Source organism: Trichosurus vulpecula, chromosome 1 (assembly GCF_011100635.1).
Source record: "Trichosurus vulpecula isolate mTriVul1 chromosome 1, mTriVul1.pri, whole genome shotgun sequence".
Lineage (NCBI taxonomy): Eukaryota > Metazoa > Chordata > Mammalia > Diprotodontia > Phalangeridae > Trichosurus > Trichosurus vulpecula.
This window is the reverse complement of record NC_050573.1, coordinates 547,621,310-547,642,946: the sequence shown is the minus strand read 5'-3', so window position 1 is coordinate 547,642,946 and position 21,637 is coordinate 547,621,310. Positions and strand designations below refer to the sequence as shown.

General features: G+C 39.6%; 1 protein-coding gene across 1 annotated transcript in view; it reads left to right on the top strand.

Moving 5' to 3' along the window:
* GLIPR2 (GLI pathogenesis related 2) overlaps window positions 1-20,909 on the top strand; it is a 53,081-nt gene extending 32,172 nt beyond the window's left edge. The window contains exons 4-5 of the mRNA XM_036741585.1: window positions 1,487-1,564; window positions 19,043-20,909. Coding sequence (XP_036597480.1) covers window positions 1,487-1,564; window positions 19,043-19,206 — 242 coding nt within the window. The 3' untranslated portion in view covers window positions 19,207-20,909. The remainder of the gene's footprint in view (window positions 1-1,486; window positions 1,565-19,042) is intronic.
* Window positions 20,910-21,637: the final 728 nt, after the last annotated feature.

Genomic DNA, 21,637 nt, shown 5'->3' with positions numbered 1-21,637 from the left:
GAAGCCCCATCTGCCTGTCACTGGGACTTCTTATGCCTTTAGTTGACCAGGAAGCTAAACCAAGGCTAATCAGGTCCCAGGGATTGCTTTGGCTCCCCTTAGGGAGAGTTAATCCCTAAGGATTAGATGAGGAGAAGGGTCATTGACCTCCCCAGGTTGGGAGGGGAGGGGAAGCTATGTCTGGGAAATACTGTTAAGTTTTGGTCCTATCACACCCATTTATCTCTACAATTAGCTATGAAATAGTTTTCCAGTTGATTGGCTCGTACACACCAAGATTTCTTAACAAAACTCTGTCTTCTTATTGAAGACCATGGCAGTAAACTTGGGCATCATCATTTAGCATCATTTGTTTCTGTCTGAGCTCTTCTGAGCTGAAGTGTAGGTAGGTGGTAAGCTTATTTCACCTTTTTTCTCAGTTAAGAGATGTACTGATTATGAGTATTTGCAGTCTTTCCATCTTCAGAGACTCCAAAGCACAAGTCATTAAGTAGGTGTAGTGCCCAAACATAAGCAGATAGGATGTAAAGTCTAGGGCATCGTTCTTGGATGAGTTGTACATATGTACTAGACGATATGATAGTTTACTTAGAGAAACCTAAAACTAACTAAAAAAATTAACTGAAACAGTTAACACCTTCAGTAAGAAAGGAATCAAAGGATATGAAGAGGCAGTTCCCAAAAGAAAGAATACAGGCTATCAGTAATCATATGGAAAACTCTACAAATCGATAACTATAAGATAAATACAAATTAAAATGTCTGTGATTCTGTGTCACATGTGTTAGATTGGGACAAGAATGGTAACCCCCCCTATGCACTATTCCTGGAACTATGAAGTGTTCCAACCGTTCTGGAAAGCAGTTTGGAATTACACTTTAAAAGTCATTAAATTGGACCTTTGGCCCAGACGTACCAATTCTATCAAATTAGTCAAAGGAAAACAGAAAAGGGTCCATTTGTACAAAAAATATTTGTAGCAGATTTTTTTGTTGTAGCAAACAACTATAAACAAAACAGGTGCCCAGCAACTGGGGAATAACTGAACAAATTATCATACATGAATGGAATGGAATGCTGCTACCCTATTAGAAATGACAAAAAGGATGAATTCAGACGAACCTGGGAAGATTTCTATGAATGGATACCAAGTGAAGAGAACCAGGAGAAAACCATCTGCAATGTCTGTATACCGTAAAGAAAAGTAGCTTTGGAAGACTTAAGAACTATGATCAATCCTGACTCTAGAAGTCTGATAATCAGTTGTGCTCCTCACCTCTTACCAAGGAGGTGAGCTTTAGCTGCAGAGTGATACATAGACTTCCATATGTGGACAAGAAATTGGAGAGATTCTCCTGCACCAACTTGTTTTGAATTGTTTTTATAAATGATCAGGACATTTTATGATGAGTAATTCTAGCTGTGAAATTTCTTTTGTGCTGCCACTATATTTTGATATTATCATCTTTTTTGTTTTTTCCTATAGGACGGGATGTAGCTGACAGATGGTATAGTGAAATAAGAAATTATGACTTTAAGAGTCCAGGATTTTCCCCTGAATCAGGTGAGTATTTTTTGCCCTTATTTTATTCTCCAAAGTACGACGTTTGGTTTTTGTTTTCTTTTCATTATGAAGATAGGAAACCCAATCAGTTAACATTTCAAAGATCACATTTCTAGTATTCCTTTCATTTTATCTTTCAGAAAAGCAAAAAAAAAAAAAGTTAGAGAAGGCAGACATGTCACCATTTTTTCACCTGGGTTTTTGACTGAAATATTCTGGTTCATTATAGAACTGCAGGTTTTTATAGTCTGTGATTATCTTATACATAGTAGAGGTTTTTAAACACACACACACACAATTTAAGGGGGAATCTATCCATCTCACACACACAGTGTAACCTCCCCTTGAAATCTTATGCTGTACCTGAGTATCATAAGACTTGAGAATTCAAAGGGAAGTTATATTAGGCAATACATAGATCACTTTTCAATTACTAATGTATTATTTCTTTCGATCTCTATTGAGGTGCTAAATAAAAGCTCTGTTTTATATACCGTATATTAATAAGTGGAGTTCATAAATGCTAGGTTTTGTTGGACTACAAAGGTTTGGCCAAGGAAAAAAAGACAAGTTAGACCCAAGCATGAGATGTTAGAAGTATGAGCAACAGAGAAAAAGAAGGGGTCTAGTCCGGCTGTCTCCTCTGCAGCAGCCTTGGCCATCAGTCATCCAGCCTCTGTTTAAAGAAGCCCATTGATAGATGATCCGTGACCTCCAAAGGCAGCCCTTTCCACTTTGACACAGCTCTGTTTGTTGGGAAATTTTTCCTTATATCAAGCCTAAGCTATTTCTCTATAACTTCCACCCATTATTTCTCTATTTTTTTCTTTTGAGTCTAAGCAGACTAAGTCTTCTACATGATCATCTTTCATATACTTGAAGACAGCCATCCTATTCCACCTAAATATAATTCAGTTCAATAAACATTTATCGAATACCTCCTACTGGCCAGGCCCCTCCTGGATCACTGCCTTCTCATGGTAGAGGGGGCTCGCATAGCGTAATGAAGCTATGAGCTATGCTGTTCAGGGTTACCCAAGACAGACAGGTCATCTTGTATGTCGCTGAATTTTAATGGGTGGGAGTGAGTGATCATTCAGGTGATCATTACATATACTCCTGTGGGCAAGAATCCCTTAGAAGAAATGGAGTAGTCCTCATAGTCAATAAAAGGGCAAGAAAAAGCAGTATTAGGGTATAATCTCAAAAATGGCAGAACGATATCCAAGACGAACTATTCAACATCACAGTAATATAAATCGGTGCTCCAATCACTGATGCCAAGGAGGCCAAAGCTGATCAGTTCTATGAAGATGTAGAACGTCTTCTAGAAATAACACCAAAAAATGTCACATTCATCATAGGAGAGTGGTATGCTCAAGTAGGAAATCAAAAGATAATAGGAATAACAGGCAAGTTTGACCTTGGAATACAAACTGAAGCAGACCAGAGACTAGTAGAGTTTTCTTAGGATAACTCACTGGCCATAGCAAACACTCATTTCAACAACCCAAAAGGTGACTGACTCTATACATGGACATCACCAGACAGTTAACACCAAAATCAGACTGATTCTATACTTTGCAACCAAAGGTGGGGCATCTCTATGCAGTTAGAACAAGACCTGGAGCTGACTGGGGATCGGATCGTGAGCTTCTTATTGCAAAATGTAGACCTAAACTGAAGGAAGTGAGGAAAACCATCAGACTGTATAGGTATGACCTAAATAACATCCCTTGTCCATATGAACAGATTTAAGAGATCAGATCCGGTAGGTAGAGGGCCTGGAGATCTATGAACAGAGGCTTGCAGCATTGTGCAGGAGGCAGCAACAAAAAAAACACCCCAAAGAAAAAGAAGAGCAAGGAAGCACAATGACTCTGATAGTAGCTTGAGGAAAGAAGGAAAGCAAAAGGGAAAAATATGCCGAGCTGAATGCAGAAGTCCAGAGAATAGCAAAAAGAGATAAGGTTTTCTTAAATAAGCAATGCAAAGAAATAGAAGAAAACAAAATCGGAAAGACAAATTTCTTGAAGAAAATTAGAGATATCAAGGGAGAGTTTCATGCAAAAATGGGTCTGGTAAAAAACAAAAACCTCAGAGATGTAACAGAAACTGAAGAGATTAAGAAGAGGTGGCAAGAATACACAAAAGAACTATACAAGAAAGATCTTCACTGATAACCACAGTGGTGTGGTTATTGATCTAGAGCCAGACACTCTGGAAAATGAAGTCAAGTAGGCCTTAGGAAGCATTGCTAATAGTAAGGCTGGGGGAGGTGATGGAATTCTGATTGAGCTATTTAAAATCCTAAATTATGATATTGTTGAAATTGCTGTACTCAACGTGCTAGCAAATTTGAAAAACTCAACAGTGTCCACTGGATTGGAAAAGATTACTTTACATCCCAATCCTAAAGAAGAGCGGTGCCAAGGAATGTTCACATTATCAAATAGTGGTAGTCATTTCACATGTCAGCAAGGTTATGTGTAAGATTCTACAAGCTAGGCTTCTTGATATAAATCAGAAATTACAGAAGAGCAGGCTGGTTTGCAAAGAGACGGAGAAACTAGAGACCGAATTGCCAACATTCACTGGATTGTGGAAAAGCAAGGAAATTCCAGAAAAATGTCTTTTTCTGCTTCATTGACTACACTAAAGCCTTTGACTAAGTGGCAAGTCCTCAGAGAGACGGGAGTACCAGTTAATCTTATTTGTCTTCTGAGGAACCTGTATGCAGGTCAAGAAGCAACAGTTAGAACTGGACATGGAACGACTGATTGGTTTAAGATTGGAAAAAGAGTGTGACGAGGCAGTATATCGTCATCTTATTCATTTAACAGAGTCCATGATGTGAAATGTTAGACTGGATTTAAAAGCCGGAATTAAAGTTGCTGAGAAAAATATCAACAATCTCAGATGTGCTGACAATAGCACCCTAGTGGCAAATATTGAAGAGGAATTAAGAAGCCTCTTGATGAAGGCAAGAGAGGAGAGTGTAAAAGCTGACTTCAAACTTTAACATAAAAAAAACCCTAAGATCTAGCTATTCTCAGCAATACAATGATCCAAGATAATTCCAAAAGACTCATGATGGAAAATGCTAACCACATCCAGAGAAATAACTGTGGAGTCTGAATACAGATTGAACATACTGTTTTCACTTTTTTTGTTGTTTTTTTCTCTCATATTTTTTTCCCTTTTGTTCTGATTCTGCTTTCACAACATGACTAACGTGGAAATATGTTTAACTTAATTGTACATGTATAACCTATATTGGATTGCATACTGTCTTGGAAGAAGAAAAATTTGGAATTCAAATTTAACAAAAATGAATGTTGAAAGCTATGTTTCTATGTAATTGGCAAAAAAAAAAATACTATTAAGAAAAAAAAAAACTAAGCCCTTGGTGACAAGTCCCATCACTTCCTGGCAAATAAATAGACAGAGAAGAAATGGAAACTGCCAGAGTTTATGTTCTTGGGCTCAAAGATGCAGGTGGCTACTACAGCCATGAAATTAAAATACACTTGCTCCTTGAAAGCCGAGCTATGACAAATCTGGACAGCGTACTGAAAAGCAGAGACATCATCACTTTGTCAACTAAGGTCCCTATAAACAAAGCTATGGTTCCAGTAGTAATATATGACTATGAGAGTTGGACTTTAAGGAAAAAGGAGTGCTGCAGAATCGACACTCTTTAATTCTGGTGCTAGAGAAGACTTTTGAGAGTCCCTTGGACAGGAAAGAGACCAAATCAGTCAATACTTAAAAGAAGTTTATTTAGCCTGTTCACTGCAAGGACAAATACTGAAGCTGAGGCCTAAATCCTTTGGCCACATGATGAGAGGACAGGACTCATTGGATAAGACCCTGACATTGGAAAAGACTGAAGGCAAAAGGAGAAGGGGATTGCAGAGGGTGAGATGGATAGATGATGTAATGGAAGCAATGAATATGAGCCTGGACAAACTTAGGGAGAAAGAGGAGGATAGATGAGCCTGGCATGCTGTGGTCCACAGGGTCATAAGGAGTAGGCTACGACTGAACAACAACATAGGCCAGACATTGTGCTAAGCACTGGGAATACAAATAAGAAAAAGAGACGGTCCCTGCCCTGGAAGAGCTTAATCTAATAGTGGAAGACTACACCTAAAAGGAAACTGAAAAAGGAGGAAACCAGGGAGCATCTGGCTCTGGGGCATGTTGTTCCCAAAGAGTAGGGTGGAGCAGAGCGGCTGATGGAAAAGCCATTATCAAAGAAGGCATTGGGAGGAGTTTAGTGCTCTGCCGTCCAGTTAGAGGGGAGAGACAACTAAGGCTGAGTTGAAAATGTATAGAGTTTAAAAACCTGAGTCAAAATCTTTTCATCTCTAAAGTAAACACCCCCAAGTTTCTAGAAAGTGTCTGAGAAGGGCAGAGTGCAACATGACCCTCCTCTTCATTTGAGCCACTCTGCCTTTCAGTGCAGCCTAAGATTTCATTAGTGTTGGTGGCTTCTGTGTTAGACTTTATACTCTTAGTAAGCTTGCAGTTCACTGTAACCTCAAATTTTTTTCAAACTATTACATAGTACTTTAGTTTTGTGAATTTGGATTGTTTTTTTTTAATAAACCCAAGTATAGGACTTTGTTTATTTTTAATCAAATTTCATTGTATTAGATTTGGCCCATCATTCTGGCCTATTAAAATCTTTGTGGGTCCTGACTTTGTCATCCAGGTGTTTCATGGAACTCAGAGCTTCTAGCTTTGTATTCAAATTTGATAAACATTTTCATTCTAGTCGCTGATAGAACTGTTGAAAAATGGATCCTTGGAGCATTCCTCTAGAGGCCTCCTTTCAAGAATTAGTCCTATCATTGAACTACTTTGAATTCACATAGCTGTATCATCACTTATCCCATGCCTTTCTATCTTGTCCACAAGAATAATATGATAGACTTAGACACTTTGCTGAAATGTAAGTATACTATGTATATAGCATTCCTGATCCCTGACTAGATCCCTTCTCTTAGTAACCTTTTCAAAAAGAAAAATTTGTCTAGAGTGACCAGCTTCCTATAAAGCCATGCTGGCTTAGTGTTTCCCTTTATAAATGCCTACAAACCATCCCTGTAATCATATATTCTACCATATTACCTTGAGTTATAATTAAACTCACTAACCAATCTGTGCATTTCTGTTCTCTAAGAATGTGTTGTATTCTCTTTTACTTTGTCTGATTTAAAGATCTTTTTTCGCCCTGAAAAAAATTTTGCATCCAGTTTTACATCTGTTCCAGAAAAAGAAATTAGAGGTTGTTTTCCCTAGTAAGTTTTCTGGCAATTATAATTCAGAAAAAGTTTTCAAACCATGCTCACCCCCTCCCTTCTTTCCCTCTACTATAATACGTCTTTTACACCACTTAATGTGATGTTACCCTATTCTACCTTCCCCTTTCCTCTTCTCCCAGTACGATCCTTTTTTTCACTTTTCATTTTTTTTTATTATACCATCACATTAAAGTCAACTTATACTCATGCCCTCTGTCTATGAATATTCCTTCTAACTACCCTAGTAGAGAGACAATTCTTAAGAGTTACAAGTATCTGCCCTACAAGAGAAGAAGGGAAAGGGGGATGGGAGGGGAGTGGGGTGACAGATGCGAGGGCTGACTGGGGAACAGGGCAACCAGAATATACGCCTTCTTGGAGTGGGGGGAGGGTAGAAATGGGGAAAAAATTTGTAATTCAAACTTTTGTGAAAATCAGTACTGAAAACTAAATATATTAAATAAATTTTATAAAAAAGAGTTACAAGTATCATCTTCCCATGTAGGGATGTAAACAGTTTAATCTTATTGAATAACGTGTTTTGTTTTGTTTCCTTGTTTAACTTTTTATGCTTCTCTTGATTCTTGTATTTGAAAATTGAATTTTATATTCAGCTCTGGTCTTTTCATCAGGAAAGTTTGAAAGTCCCCTATTTCATTGAATATCCAACTTTTCCCTTGAAAGATTATGTTCATTTTTGATGGGTGGTTGATTCTTGTTTGTAATCCAAGTTCCTTTGCCTTCTGGAATGTCATATTCCAAACCCTCCAGTCTCTTAATGTTGAAACTCCTGAGTAGTGTGTAACCCTGAATTGTTTCTTTCTGGCTGCTTACAGTATTTTCTCCTTGACCTGATAATTCTGGAATTTGGGTACAATATTCCTTGGAGTTTTCATTTTGGTATCTCTTTCAGGAGGTGATTGGTGGATTCCTTCAATAATTCTTTTACCCTCTGGTTCCCAGGGCAGTTTTCCTTGATAATTTCTTGAAAGTTGCTGTCCAGGCTCTTTTTTTGATCCTGGCCTTCAGATAATCCAATAATTCTGAAGTTACCTCTCCTGGCTCTGTTTTCTAGGTCAGTTGTTTTTCCAGTGAGTTATTTTACATTTTCTTCCCTTTTTTCATTCTTTTGATTTTGTTTGATTATTGATGTCTGATAGAGTCATTGGCTTCCGCTTGCCCAATTCTGATTTTTAAGGAATTATTTTCTTAAGTTAGTTTTTGTACCTCCTTTTCCATTTGACCAATTCTACTTTTAGAGAAGTTTTCTTCAGTCAGTTTTTTTTTCCATTTGGCCAATTCTATTTTTTAAATTGTTTTCTTCAGTCAGTTTTTGTGCTTCCTTTTCCAAGCTGTAGACTTTTTTCATAACTCTTTTGCATAACTCTCATTTCTTTTCCCAATTTTTCTTCTGTTCTTACTTGATTTTTAATATCCTTTTTGAGATCTTTCAAGAGAACTTTTTGGCCATGAGACCAATCCTCTTTGAGGTTTCACATGTAGGCATTTTGACTTGGCTGTTCTCTTCTGAGTTTGTATTTTAATCTTCCCTGTCACCATAGTAGCTTTCTATGGTCAGGGCTCTTTTCTGTGTCTTACCCATTTTTTAGCCTATTTTGTGACTCTTAAAGTTAAGCTTTGTTCCTGGGGCCTTGAAGCTTGCCCACTGTACTGGAGTGGCCTTGCCTAATCTCGCCTATTGTGCTGGGGTTCTGAAGCTCGCAATTTGTCTTCTGCACTGGGGCTAGAGGCCTCACGACTGGCCTGCTGAGCCAGGACAAGGGGCCTCAGTTGCTGATCTGTGCTGCAGCTAAGAGCCTCCCGCTGACTTGCCCTGACACTGTCTTCACTGGGCCGTGCTCCTCTTTTACCCAAGTGAGACAGATCTTTCCTGAAGTCCTTCTAAGTTATCATAAGCTGGAAAATTGTTTTACTCTATCTTTCTGTGGGTTCTGTCACTTCAGAAGAATCTGTTTAGAGGCTTGATTTAACATTTCCAGGGGAAACTGGGCAAAGCTCAGGTAACTTCCTAGCTTCCTTCTACCATCTTGGCTCCACCTCCAGAAAAGTTTTGCAGGACCATTCCACGTTGTGATGAATCTAAAGACGTTTTTCATAATAGTCTAGAATTATGGATTTCAAACTGAGGGATTACTAAAACTAATCGCAGCGCTCCTGGGGTTCTGGAGTTAAACACTACCTGCCTCTGCTGCTCTGACCAACCTAAGATTCTTCATGCTAAATAGCAGAGGGCTGAATATTGCCTTTAGTTCCACCAGAGCTATGTTAAAAAAAAATTCCTCTCCACACCAAACCTGACTCCCTGGCTACCTAAAGCACTGAAATCATACAACAGAGTAGGTTGCCAAACCTTACACATGTAGGGTAGTTTCTTTATGAGAAAGATAGAGGTAGAAAATGTTCAGGAAGAGGGAAATTATTTGCAAAGAAAAGTACTATAATAACATTTAAGATTTCCATACTTTCAAAATTCCAGTTATGGGACCTCAAGTCCTTGCTCCAGTATGTACTCAAAGAAGTAGAGAGACTTTGGCACCTCAAACAAATTACATTTAGTGCCCAGATGCCCACTTGCCCCATCCACCAACACTTGTCACCAAATACTACCAAGTCAACTGTGCAAAGAGGCAGTGTGCAAAAACACCTGAATTGGCAGTCAAGACCTGGGTTCTAGTCCTGGCCCTGTGGCCAATTAGCTCTGTGATCTTGAACAAGTAAATTATATGCTGAAGGTCTCAATTTTCTCACTTTTAAAATAAGGGACTCAGATTAGGTATTCTCTAAGATCTTCTTCAACTAAATAATTCTTTCTTGGATATCAGAGTAGCCTTCTGGTTGGTCTCCCTACTCTTAAGTCTCTCTCTACTCCAGTCCATCCTCCGCTCAGCTGCCAAAATCCTGTTTGGTATTTAAAGCTTTTCACAGTCTGGCTCCTTCCTATCTTTCCAGATTTCCCCACACTTGACTCCCCTCCTTGTTCTAATCCAGTTACACCAGCCTTCTTGCTGTCCGTCACCCACTCCATCACCCATCTGCCTTTTTCCTTACTAAACTGTCAAGGATGGATTACTCTCCTTCCTTATCTGTCCCTCTTGACTAGCTTCCTTTAAAACCCAACTCAGTTTCTACCTTCTACAAGAGACCTTTTCCTGCCCCAAATCCCATTTTCTCTTTACCTCCTTCATTCAGTAAGCTTTCCTCTTCTGAAGTCTACTCAAATTAAAGTTATGGTACCTATAACATACCAACCCCCAGGACATTCTCCCTCTTTTCTCAAAAAAAAATCAGCACCTGGCTTGTCATCTTTTTCTCCCCACTTCCTAGGCTTAGCACAATCCCTGGGGCGCTTAATGGGTGCATACATAGTAAATGCTTACTGACTTACTGACTGACATGGGGAACTTAATGTCCATGTAGATTCTCTGTTAAGCTCCATAATTTCCTATTTCCTCAAGTTTCTTTTTTTTCTTTTATTATTTAATAATCTAATTTTCAATATTGATTTCCATAAGATTTTGAGTTACAAATTTTCTCCTCATTTCTACCCTCCCCCCCACTCCAAGATGGCATATATTCTGATTGCCCCATTCCCCAGTCAGCCTTCCCTTCTGTCATCCCACTCCCACCCCATCCCTTTTCCCTTTACTTTCTTGTAGGGCAGTATAGATATCTATACCCCATTTCCTATATATCTCATTTCTCAGTGGCATGCAAAAACAACTTTTTTTTGAGCATCTGCTTTTAAAACTTTGAGTTCCAAATTCTCTCCCCTCTTCCCTCCCCACCCACCCTCCCTAAGAAAGCAAGCAATTCAACATAGGCTACACATGTATCATTATGTAAAATACTTCCACAATACTCATGTTGTGAAAGACTATATTTCCCTCCATCCTATACTGTCCCCCTTTATTCAATTTTCTGCCTTGACCCTGTCCCTTTTCAAAAGTGTTTGCTTTTGATTGCCTCCTCCCCCTATCTGCCCTCCCTTCTATCATCCCCCCTTTTCTTTATCCCTTCCCCTTACTTTCCTGTGGGGTAAGATACCCAGTTGAGTGTGTATGTTATTGCCTCCTCAAGTCAAATCTGATGAGAGCAAGATTCACTCATTCCCCCTTACCTGCACCCTCTTCCCTTCCAACAGAACTTTTTCTTGCCACTTTTATGTGAGATAATTTACCCCATTCTATCTCTCCCTTTCTCCCTCTCTCAATATATTCCTCTCTCACCCTTTAATTTAATTTAATTTTTTAGATATCATCCCTTCATATTCAACTCACCCTGTGCCCTCTGTCTATATATATATGTGTATATATATATATATATGTATATGTATATATATATATGTATATATATATATATATGTATATATATATATATTCCCTTCAACTACCCTGAATACTGAGAAAAGGTCTCATGAATTAACACACATCTTCCTTCCATGTAGGAATGTAAACAAAATAGTTCCACTTTAGTAAGTCCCTTATAATTTCTCTTTCTTGTTTACCTTTTCATGCTTCTCTTGATTCTTGTGTTTGAAAGTCAGATTTTCTATTCAGCTCTGGTCTTTTCACTGAGAAAGCTTGAAAGTCCTCTGTTTTATTGAAAGTCCATATTTTGCCTTGGAGCATGATATTCAGTTTTGCTGGGTAGGTGATTCTTGGTTTTAATCCTAGCTCCTTTGACCTCCAGAATGTCATATTCCAAGCCCTTTGATCCCTTAATGTAGAAGCTGCTAGATCTTGTGTTATCCTGATTGTGTTTTCACAATACTCAAATTGTTTCATTGAGGCTGCTTGCAGTATTTTCTTGTTGACCTGGGAACTCTGGAATTTGGCAGCAATATTCCTAGGAGTTTTCTTTTTGAGATCTTTTTCAAGAGGCTATCAGTAGATTCTTTCAATTTCTATTTTACCCTCTGGTTCTAAAATATCAGGGCAGTTTTCCTTAATAATTTCTTGAAAGATGATGTCTAGGCTCTTTTTTTGATCATGGCTTTCAGGTAGTCCATTAATTTTTAAATTATCTCTCCTGGATCTATTCTCCAGGTCAGTGGTTTTTCCAATGAGATATTTCACATTGTCTTCCATTTTTTCATTCTTTTGGTTCTATTTTATAATTTCTTGATTTCTAAAGTCACTAGCTTCCATTTGCTCCTTTCTAATTTTTAAGGCATTATTTTCTTCAGTGATCTTTTGGACCTCCTTTTCCATTTGGCTAATTCTGCCTTTTAAGGCATTCTTCTCCTCATTGGCTTTTTGGACCTCTCTTGCCATTTGGGTTAGTCTATTTTTTAAGGTGTTATTTTCTTCAGTGTTTTTTTGGGTCTCCTTTAGCAAGTCATTGACTTGTTTTTCAAGATTTTCTTGCATCACTCTCATTTCTCTTCCCAATTTTTCCTCTACTTCTCTTACTTGCTTTTCCAAATCCTTTTTGAGCTCTTCCATGGCATGAGCCCAATTCATATTTTTCTTGGAGACTTTTGACGTAGGCTCTTTGACTTTGTTGACTTATTCTGGCTGTATGTTTTGATCTTCTTTGTCACCAAAAAAAGATTCCAAAGTCTGAGACTGAATCTGAGTCTGTTTTCACTGCCTGGCCATGTTCCCAGCCAACTACTTGACCCTTGAGCTTTTTGTCAGGGTATGACTGCTTGTAGAGTAGAGAGTACTTTGTCTCAAGCTTTAGGGGCTGCACTGCTGTTTTCAGAGCTACTTCTACATAGCAAGCTCTGCCACAGCAGTGCTCCTCCTCTCCCAAGAACCACCAACCAGTATTGTGACCCAGATCCAACCAGGGCAAAGCTGCCTCTGCACCAGCAAAGTGCTCCTTGCACTCCTGCTCTGATCTACCTCTTGATTCCTCCCACTATGTGAGCCAGGGACTCCAGAAGCAGATGACACTGGAGCTCTAGAAGCAGCCTCAGGAGCTTCCTGCTGCTGCCACCACCACGCCACCTCCACCACCTCCAGGGCTAGGGCTGGACTGCTCTCTAACCTGATCCAGCTACTAACCTGCTCTGTGGTCTTTGGAGTTTGTGGGTTGAGAAGTCTGGTAACTGCCACAGCTCAATGATTCATGGCCCTAAAGGCCTGCTCTGGCTGACTTCCAGTCTGCTCTGTCCTGGCACAGCTCCGCTCCCAGCACCATGTGATAGACCCTTCCCAGTGACCATCCAGGCTCTCCTGGGCTGGAGACCTGCTTCCCTCTGCTATTTTGTGGGTTCTGCAGCTCTAGAATTTGTTCAGAGCCATTTTTTACAGGTATTTGGAGGGATTTGGGGGACAGCTTAAGCAAGTCCCTGCTTTCCAGCTGCCATCTTGGCTCCACCCTTTCCTCCACTTTCTTAAATCCCATTCCTTAGTCCTTTATTGTATCCCAACCACACAATATCTGTTTTATCCCTCCTATTCTTTGCTTTCATCAACACCTCCATTCCTTCTGCTCCTCAGGATTTCTCAAATTATTACCTCTGCTCTGATTTTTCTAACTTCAGCCCAGAAGCCAGTCACTTCAGCTCTATGCCGTCCTCTATTTTTTCATCTCTAGCTGCTCTTTTCTTGCCAGACATCAGTTCTGCATTATATCTGCCTCTCACCTACTCACCATTTACTGAGTAATGGCAAAGTCCAAATTATATTGACTGAATGTGTTACAAATTCTGGTTATTCAGTCTCAACTGGGCCTTTACTGCATTAGGCAGTCATGTTATTTTTCTCTAATTGGTTCCCCACCTCCCTACTCACAGAAGCTATTCTAAACCTTCTTTCTACTCTCCAAGCTCCATATAGCTCTTCTTTCCCAGATCACTCTCACTCAGTTGAGGACCTTGCCTCTTACTTTATCAAAAAAAATAAGTCTGTTCTTTTCCTCTCAAAAGTCATTGACATCATCCTCCACTCATTGTTACTCTTCCTTTTCCACCAGTCTCTCAAAAAGCAGCCCTTCTCCTCGCCAAGGCCAATCCATCGAGGTGTGTGCTTCATCCCCCATGCTCTCCCATCTGCTCCAGCAGACTGCACCCTGAGTCATTCCACTCACTCTTGAATTTTCAGTCTCTCCTTGTCTACTGAGTCCTACCTTCCTGCTTTGAAATGCGCCCAAGACTCTCCCATCCTTAAAAAACTTTCACTAGACCCTACGATCCCCTCGAGCTATCATCCTATAGCTCTCCTCCATTTCTCAGCCAAACTCCTTAAAGAAATTGTCCACACTTAGTATCTCCACTTCCTCTCCTCTTATTTACACCTGAGCTCCTTGCAATGTGGCTTTCAACCTCATTACCCAACAGAAACTGCCTTCTTCTCATTGTCAAAACTGATTGTTTTTCCGGAGTCCAAATCCTTCTCCGATTATTTGCTGTACTTGATGCTGCTGAGCACATCTTTCTCTTGGATACTCTCTCCTCTCTAGGTTTTTGTGACACTGTGCTCTCCTGTTTTACTTCCTGCCTGTCTGACCACTCCTCCTCAGTCTCCTTTGCTGATTCATCATCATTGTTACACTTCATTACCTTGGGTATTCCCCAGAGTTCTATCCTGGGCCCTTTTCTTCTCTCTCTGTAGTACTCTTGGTAACTTTTTCAGCTCCCATGGGTTTAACTACCCTCTCTATACAGATGACCATGATTTATATATCCGGCTCCAGCTGATAGTATTGAAGGAACCGTTATCCTTCTGGTGTCTTAGAGGTTCCTAATCTCAGCATTATCCTAGACTCCTTATTCTCTCTTACCCATATTCAGTTACTTGACAGATCTTGGCATTTCTACATTCACAACATCTCTCATCCAGCCCTTTAATCATACAATTACCACTTAAATTCACGTCCTCATTATCTCTTGCCTAGATTATTGCAACAGCTTCCTAATTGGTCTCCCTACCTCAAGTCTCATCATTTAAACAATGAGTCTGGTGGAAAAGAAATGTCAGTCTAAATTGTTCTCTATTGTTCATTGACTTTTTTGGTTGATTGCTTTGTTTTCATTCAATTCCATAATACTAATAGCCTTCAAGCGCAAACATAAGAGCTAATTTTGGGGAATAACAACATGCTGTGGGTGGTGCTCTCTTAAACAGCGAAATCAATCTAACCTAGTGAAATACAATATTTCACTTCTTCCAAGAGAGTTTTCCAGCTCATGTTGAAAATGCAAGCACTACAAGGAAATTTCTAGAGTTCCTCCTGGCTAGTCCCATATTGATCTTTGCAGCAGTAGGGGAAGAAATGGAGCCTGAAAAGAAACAAGACCAAAGTAGAGAAAGTGGAAAAATTAGGGAAAATATTACAGATACATCAGACCTTCCCTGATCCCCCATTTCTTTTCTTTCACATTTTTTTATCTTGCTTCCCTTTGCTAATAGAACACTCTTCTCTCCTAGTCCTGCTGCTTGTCTGACAGCTCTGTGGGTATTCTCCAAGGCTAAACTCACTGCCTTGGCAAACTCATCCACTTCCAAAGGTTCATCTTAGACTAAACTGAACCCCAAAAACCATCCTGCCTCCAAACTTGCCTTTTCTTGTTGAAAGTAACACAATCCTTCTAGTGGTACAAATTGTGATTTCAGAGCTACGTTTGACTCTTCTCTCTCATTCCCAGTAGCTGGTCAGTTGTTAGGTCTTACCCATTTAACAATCACATCTCTCACATTCCTCTTTCCCGCACACAGACACCACCCCAGTATAGGCCTTCATCCTCTGTACCTGAACCCCTGTAACAGCCTCCTCATTGATCCACATACTTATAATCTCCCCTTCTCCAATCTAACATCCACACAGCAGCCAAAGTTATCTTCATAAGTCACAAAACTAACCACATCCCTCCTCGTCTCAAAAACCTTTAGGGGAATCTTGTTGACTCAGATAATATGCAATCTTCAGCCTAGCAGCAGTTTAGTTTTACACCCACCTTTCCATCTCTATGAACTCCCCTTCCCATAATGTTGCAGGTAAACTGCATTACTGCCTTTTCTCCCTTTATACATCCAGTTTCTCTCCACAAACTCACACAAGCCATTTTTCATATGTGGAATGGACTTCTGCCTAATCTTAGCCTTTCCAAGGGTCCCAACTCTTGGATGAAGCCTGCCTTGACCTCTCCAGTTGTTAGGGTTTTCAGCTTCCTCAAATTACCTTGTGTTTCCTTATTTGTTTAGTGGTATATACCTCAATAAAACAGTAAGGTCCTTGACAGAGACTGTTTTAATTTTTTCTTTGTATTCTCAACATCTAGAGCAGTTATATGTATGTAATAAGCACTTAATAAATACTTTTTTTTTTGGCTTTTTGGCAGGGCAATTGGGGTTAAGTGACTTGCCCAAGGTCACACAGCTAGTACCTGTGTCAAGTGTCTGAGGCTTTGAACTCAGGTCCTCCTGACTCCAGGGCTGGTGCTCTATGGACTGCGCTGCCCCAATAAATACCTATTGAATTAAATCTCAAGTCTCTCCACACTCTACCGTATTCTCCATACTGCTGCCAAAATGATTTTCCCAAAGGACTGATTTGACTATGTCACCACGAACCCCACATCCCCTCAGTAAACTCCAGTGGACTCCTACTCCCTCTAGGAGAAAATAGAAGTCTGGCTTTTCCTATATATCACTCCTCTCCACTCACTGTGGTCCAGCTCTAGCTTATCCTTGCTGTTCAGCATCCATCATGGCCTCTCCCATCTCCACACCTTTGCATGGGTTGTTCCCCATTTTCAGAATGCCCTTCCTCTTCATCACTCCCTTTGTGAATCCCTGATTCCCTTCAAGACTCAACTGAAACACCACTATCTAAATAAAACTTTCACTGATTCCCCAAGCAGCTAGCACCTCCCTCTCAAAGCTAGGTATTATACTTAGTTTGTATAGAAAGATAATGACTACTGCTGAATTCAAAGAGAGTGGTTGGGCTCCTTTTTTCTCCTTTCCTCTGGTTCTTAGACCCCTACAGTGGCAGGTAAAAGACTACCCTGTAGTTCAAGGAAAATTCCTTAAAGTTTTATATCTGGCTTATATCCAAGATCCCTCCAGAAGGGGGAGTAAAGAGGTATTCAGTGCACAATGTAAATCAGATTTTTTTAATATTTATTTTTATTTTCAGTTTACATGACTCGGTTCTACATAATTTTGAGTTCCAGATTTTCTTCCCTCCATGTAAATCAGATTTTTGACAGCTCTGTATTTCCTCTGCACACAAAAATGCTTAACACAGGAGATTCGCAAGTGCACATTGACAAAAGACTTAAATAAGCAGCAGTGCCAACAACTTAGAACTACACTACATTCTGTTGGGAAGTTAATACTCAAAATATCAACACATAAGGCACCTTTTGGACTGTTAAATCAGCATTTCATATTTCACCTTAGCTCTGCATCGTCCAAACAGTTTCCTCCTCATCCATTTCTTCTGGCTGGCCTGGCCAGGGGTTGAGTTTATTCTGTTGCCAGTGAGCATCTTCTCCAACATGTGCTGCAGTATTTGTCTGGGCTTCTTCCAAAGTGCCTGAGGACTCAGCATCTCCTGACCCTTTCAAGCTAATAAGTCTGCCTCCAGGGCTAGAAATACCCACCTCAGAATTGCTACACATTCAACTGTATTTAGGAAAAAATAAAATAGAAGAGATGATAGAGATAGATGGATGGATGAATGGATAGATAGATAGATAGATAGATAGATAGATAGATAGATAGATAGATAGATTTTAATAGTATAACAGATGATTTCCTGAGCTGCTGTGGTCAAAAAAATCATTGCCTAGCAGACATTCTTTCGATGTAGTTCTCTACACATTTCCAAGCCAGTACTTGAAGTCTTTCTGGCTTCATAATAGACCTGCTACCAACAAATCCAAGAACCCGCAGTTACCAGCATGCCGCAATGAAGCAATAGAGTAGAATTTTGAATTATGTTAAAAATCATTTTTGTTCTCAGTATTTCTACTTCTTTGTCCATTTAACTCAATATATATACATAGGATATATGTGTGTCTATATCTCTATCTCTAACTGCATAGATACATATATATATGCATAAGTATGTGTGTGTTTACCTGTATGTGCACAGACAGTTCTCACTTTACGTAATCAGAGCCAGAGAGCACCAAGCCAAGGTTCAGGAGTGGGTGCGGGGGGGGGGGGGGGGGGGGGCGGTGGAGGGGAGAGAGAGAGAGAGAGAGAGAGAACCAGCAGAACCAGCGAGTGTGAGCACAGAACTGCACAGTACTATAAAGTTAGTATTGTTTTGGTTTTTTTTTTGGTGGGGATAGAGGGGGTGGGGGGGGAATGGGGATGGAGATGGGGATTTCTTTCAGAATTATTTTTATAAAGTCAAATTTAGGTAATGCAAATGAATTTACTATACACACATGTAAAACAAATAGGCTTCCACAGAATGGTTTGAGTGTTTTAGTTTTTTGTTTGAGAATGCAGTACTGGGATAGTCTAATGGATTGTTATCTCAACAGTGCGAGTACTCCTCTTCAAACAGGAGACCCCAAACCAATTCAAAGTCTGCCTTCTGCCCCACCCCTGCCAACTAATTCCTTCCCTTTTCCCATCACCCTTCCACCTCTCCCTCCCATTAGAGTACGAACTCCTTCAGGGCAAGAATTGCTTTGGGCCTTTTTTGGATTTCCAATGCCAGGCCCTGGGCCAGACACACTGTAAGCCCTTAATAATGCTCATCGATGTATAGACTTTTCATCCTATCAGAGATGCTCTCAAACACATCTTACTATAAATACTCCACAAGGGGTCCGGCCAACATGCTGGGAACCTTCCCAGGGTCTCCACGTTAGATAGATACCGGCATAGGATGCAGACTTTCTCTATGTATTTCTTCTAGTGATGAGTCTCCGGAGTTCTTTTTATACCGTTGGGTGTACATCCCTTCATTGGTAATATGCTGTAGCCTATAAACACTCTCCCTGGGTCTCTGCTGTCCTTTGGACAGCTTGGCACTTTTATTTTCAAAGATTGTGGATCCCATGATCCTTAGCATCACCAGAACAAGATCGCTTTTATAAAAGTGGGTTCATACTTCAGAGAGATGCCTAGGGTCATTAAAAGTACTACAACCCAGAAACGGTAAGTTTGTGAAATCCTTTTAGAGATTCCAGGGATTGATCTTTTGCCTAATCCTTTTCTTCCCCGTCCAGGACATTTTACAGCAATGATATGGAAGAACACAAAGAAGATGGGGGTTGGAAAGGCCTGTGCAAATGATGGTTCTTCCTATGTGGTTGCCAGATACTTCCCAGCTGGAAATATTGTCAGTCCTGGTTTCTTTGAAGAAAACATCCCTCGTCCTGAAAAGAAGTGATTTTGAAAATGCAAACATTAATTGTGGACTGCAGAGTGTAACAGTAAAATGCCTATGAAATCTAAAGCTTGATGCCCATGTTTACCTGTCGTTTTGACAGCACACACTCTAATACACATTATGAGTGTGAATTGACTTAAGAAGGCTTAAAATAAGCATTTAATGATCTGGTACAGCTCCTTGGACCATCTCATTATGTGAACTTTGCATAAAAGAAAAGAAGTTATCATTTCTTGTAACTTTTTTTTTAAAAAGCAAATTGTATATTTTCCTCCTATACCATGTCTAGAACTCTGTTTTCTAAATTTCTATTATTTCAAAACAACTGAAATGTTACATTTATCTTTATGCATTGTAGTTGGTATTATTATGAATATTCAAAATGACAAAAACCAAATACCTTATGATTTATTCCTTTTAACTGAAATCAATTTTTGGTTTTAAAATTATAAAAACATTGCAATGTGAATTTATCATCTTTGTAAAAGTTGTTATGATCCATAAGCTAATTGCATTCCATTGTGACTTTAAAGATGCTAAATCTATGGCAACCTTCACTTCTTCTTACACCTCCTAATTTTTTAAAAAGAAAAATATTTTATATTTCAGAACACCATCAAGTTGGGCACAATGTAGTACGGACGCTGGATTTGGGTGATTCCTGCGTTCGTGGCTAAAACTATCTTATCAGCCTATATATTGGCTTTAATACTTTAATATTTCCAGGCTGCACACCCCCTTCTTTGACACAGATTACAACCCATCTGTGACATAGTGGACAGTCTCCGTGAGTTTCTCTGCCTTCAGAATTTATACTCGACCAGTCTTTTATTTATAAGCCACTTCCCGTCTAGCGAGGCTGGGCTCGGATAGTACAGATGTGGGCTACATCTCCTTGCTCCAGAACCCAAACTCACCGAAGTGCCCGTGTATCAGAGTAAGACTTTAGTGAATGACTAATATGTATACAAATGTATGTGTGTATGTGTGCAGGCGTGTAGCATGAAACTTTAAGAAGCGCTCTTTTTCCCTGTCCACGATCTCCTATTTCCCTGAGCTTGACTGTGACCTTAGACCAGCCTTCTTAGCACAGACTCGGATGAGCTCAGTGGGATTTGAAGGATTATAAACTGTCTCCTTGTTCCGGCCCCTGATGTAAGCTATCTCAAAGCAGGAAATGAGCAAAAAGCAGTACTTCTGTAGTATTACAGATGTGCTAATATGCCTCCCAGAATTACGTCAAACACACATAACTTAAAGGTCCTAATAAAAGCCGTGTGTCCTTGAAAGATTTTAGCATAAACAATCCTGTGTTCTTTAGTCTGTTTCAGTATTTATATTTGTGAAGTATCTGCCTTAAGGTTAAAATATATGTGCATTTATTGAGCATCACAAACATTGTAGCTAATTAATTAAAAAGAGCATTCCCCAAGAGTATATATTCTAGAAATTGGTCTTGTCTATTTCAGTCATCTCTCCTTTGAAAAACCAGCTGTAGAATTTGAGATTGGTGTTTTACAAGTTCCAACTTAGAGTAAGTTTGAGTAGAAACCAATTCAATCTGCAGTGTTCCAATGTCTTACATTGTCAAAATTGTTTGTTTTTTTAACGCTAATTTTTATTCCTAATGTAATCCAGGGATTTAATGTTATGGAGAACATCAGAAAATAAACCATATTTTTCATATAATACATTATTCTGAAGTGATTTGCACCAGTTTCTTTATTGAGTGCTACTTAATTCAAGCCTCTTAAGTGGTTTTTAATAACTGGCAATTCCCCACCAAATCTCAGTATCAGAGACGTTTTAGTGATATGTAAAGTGACTGCTATAGTACTGACCAACCAAGATGGGTTCTGGTACATAATTTTTACTGAATGAAATCAGGTGGTTTCTGATGATTTAAAATGAGCTGTCAGCAGAAGGAAGAATCCTCAATCCATATGGTCAAACTCAATTCAGAATAAGGATTATGATACTATGGGACTTTGCCAAGTTTAATCAACAGCACAATAACAAATAATATTTATGTAATACTTCAAAGCTTACAAAGTATTTTTTCTTGGTGGGTAGATAGTATAAGTATTATTGATGAAGGCACAGCCTCCGGGAATCCCCTTGAACCTGGAGTACAATCTCTGGGAACCCCCTTGAACTCTCCTTGAATCTTCTCACTGGATCTGGCCTTGGCCTGAGGCTATAACCTTACATTATCATTAGGCCCAAATCTCTACCTAGCCTTGCCCTTTAAGGTCCAGCTACTTCCCACCCTTGATACTATCAATATCCATGCCTTCAGCTACTTCCCACCCTTAATCCTATTCTCTTGGTTCCTGGAGTCTGACCTCATCCTGGTCCCATCAAGCTCCTCCTTAGACTCCTCCTCAAGTCCCTCCTTAAACCCCTCCTCTAGTCACCCCAGACCACCCCT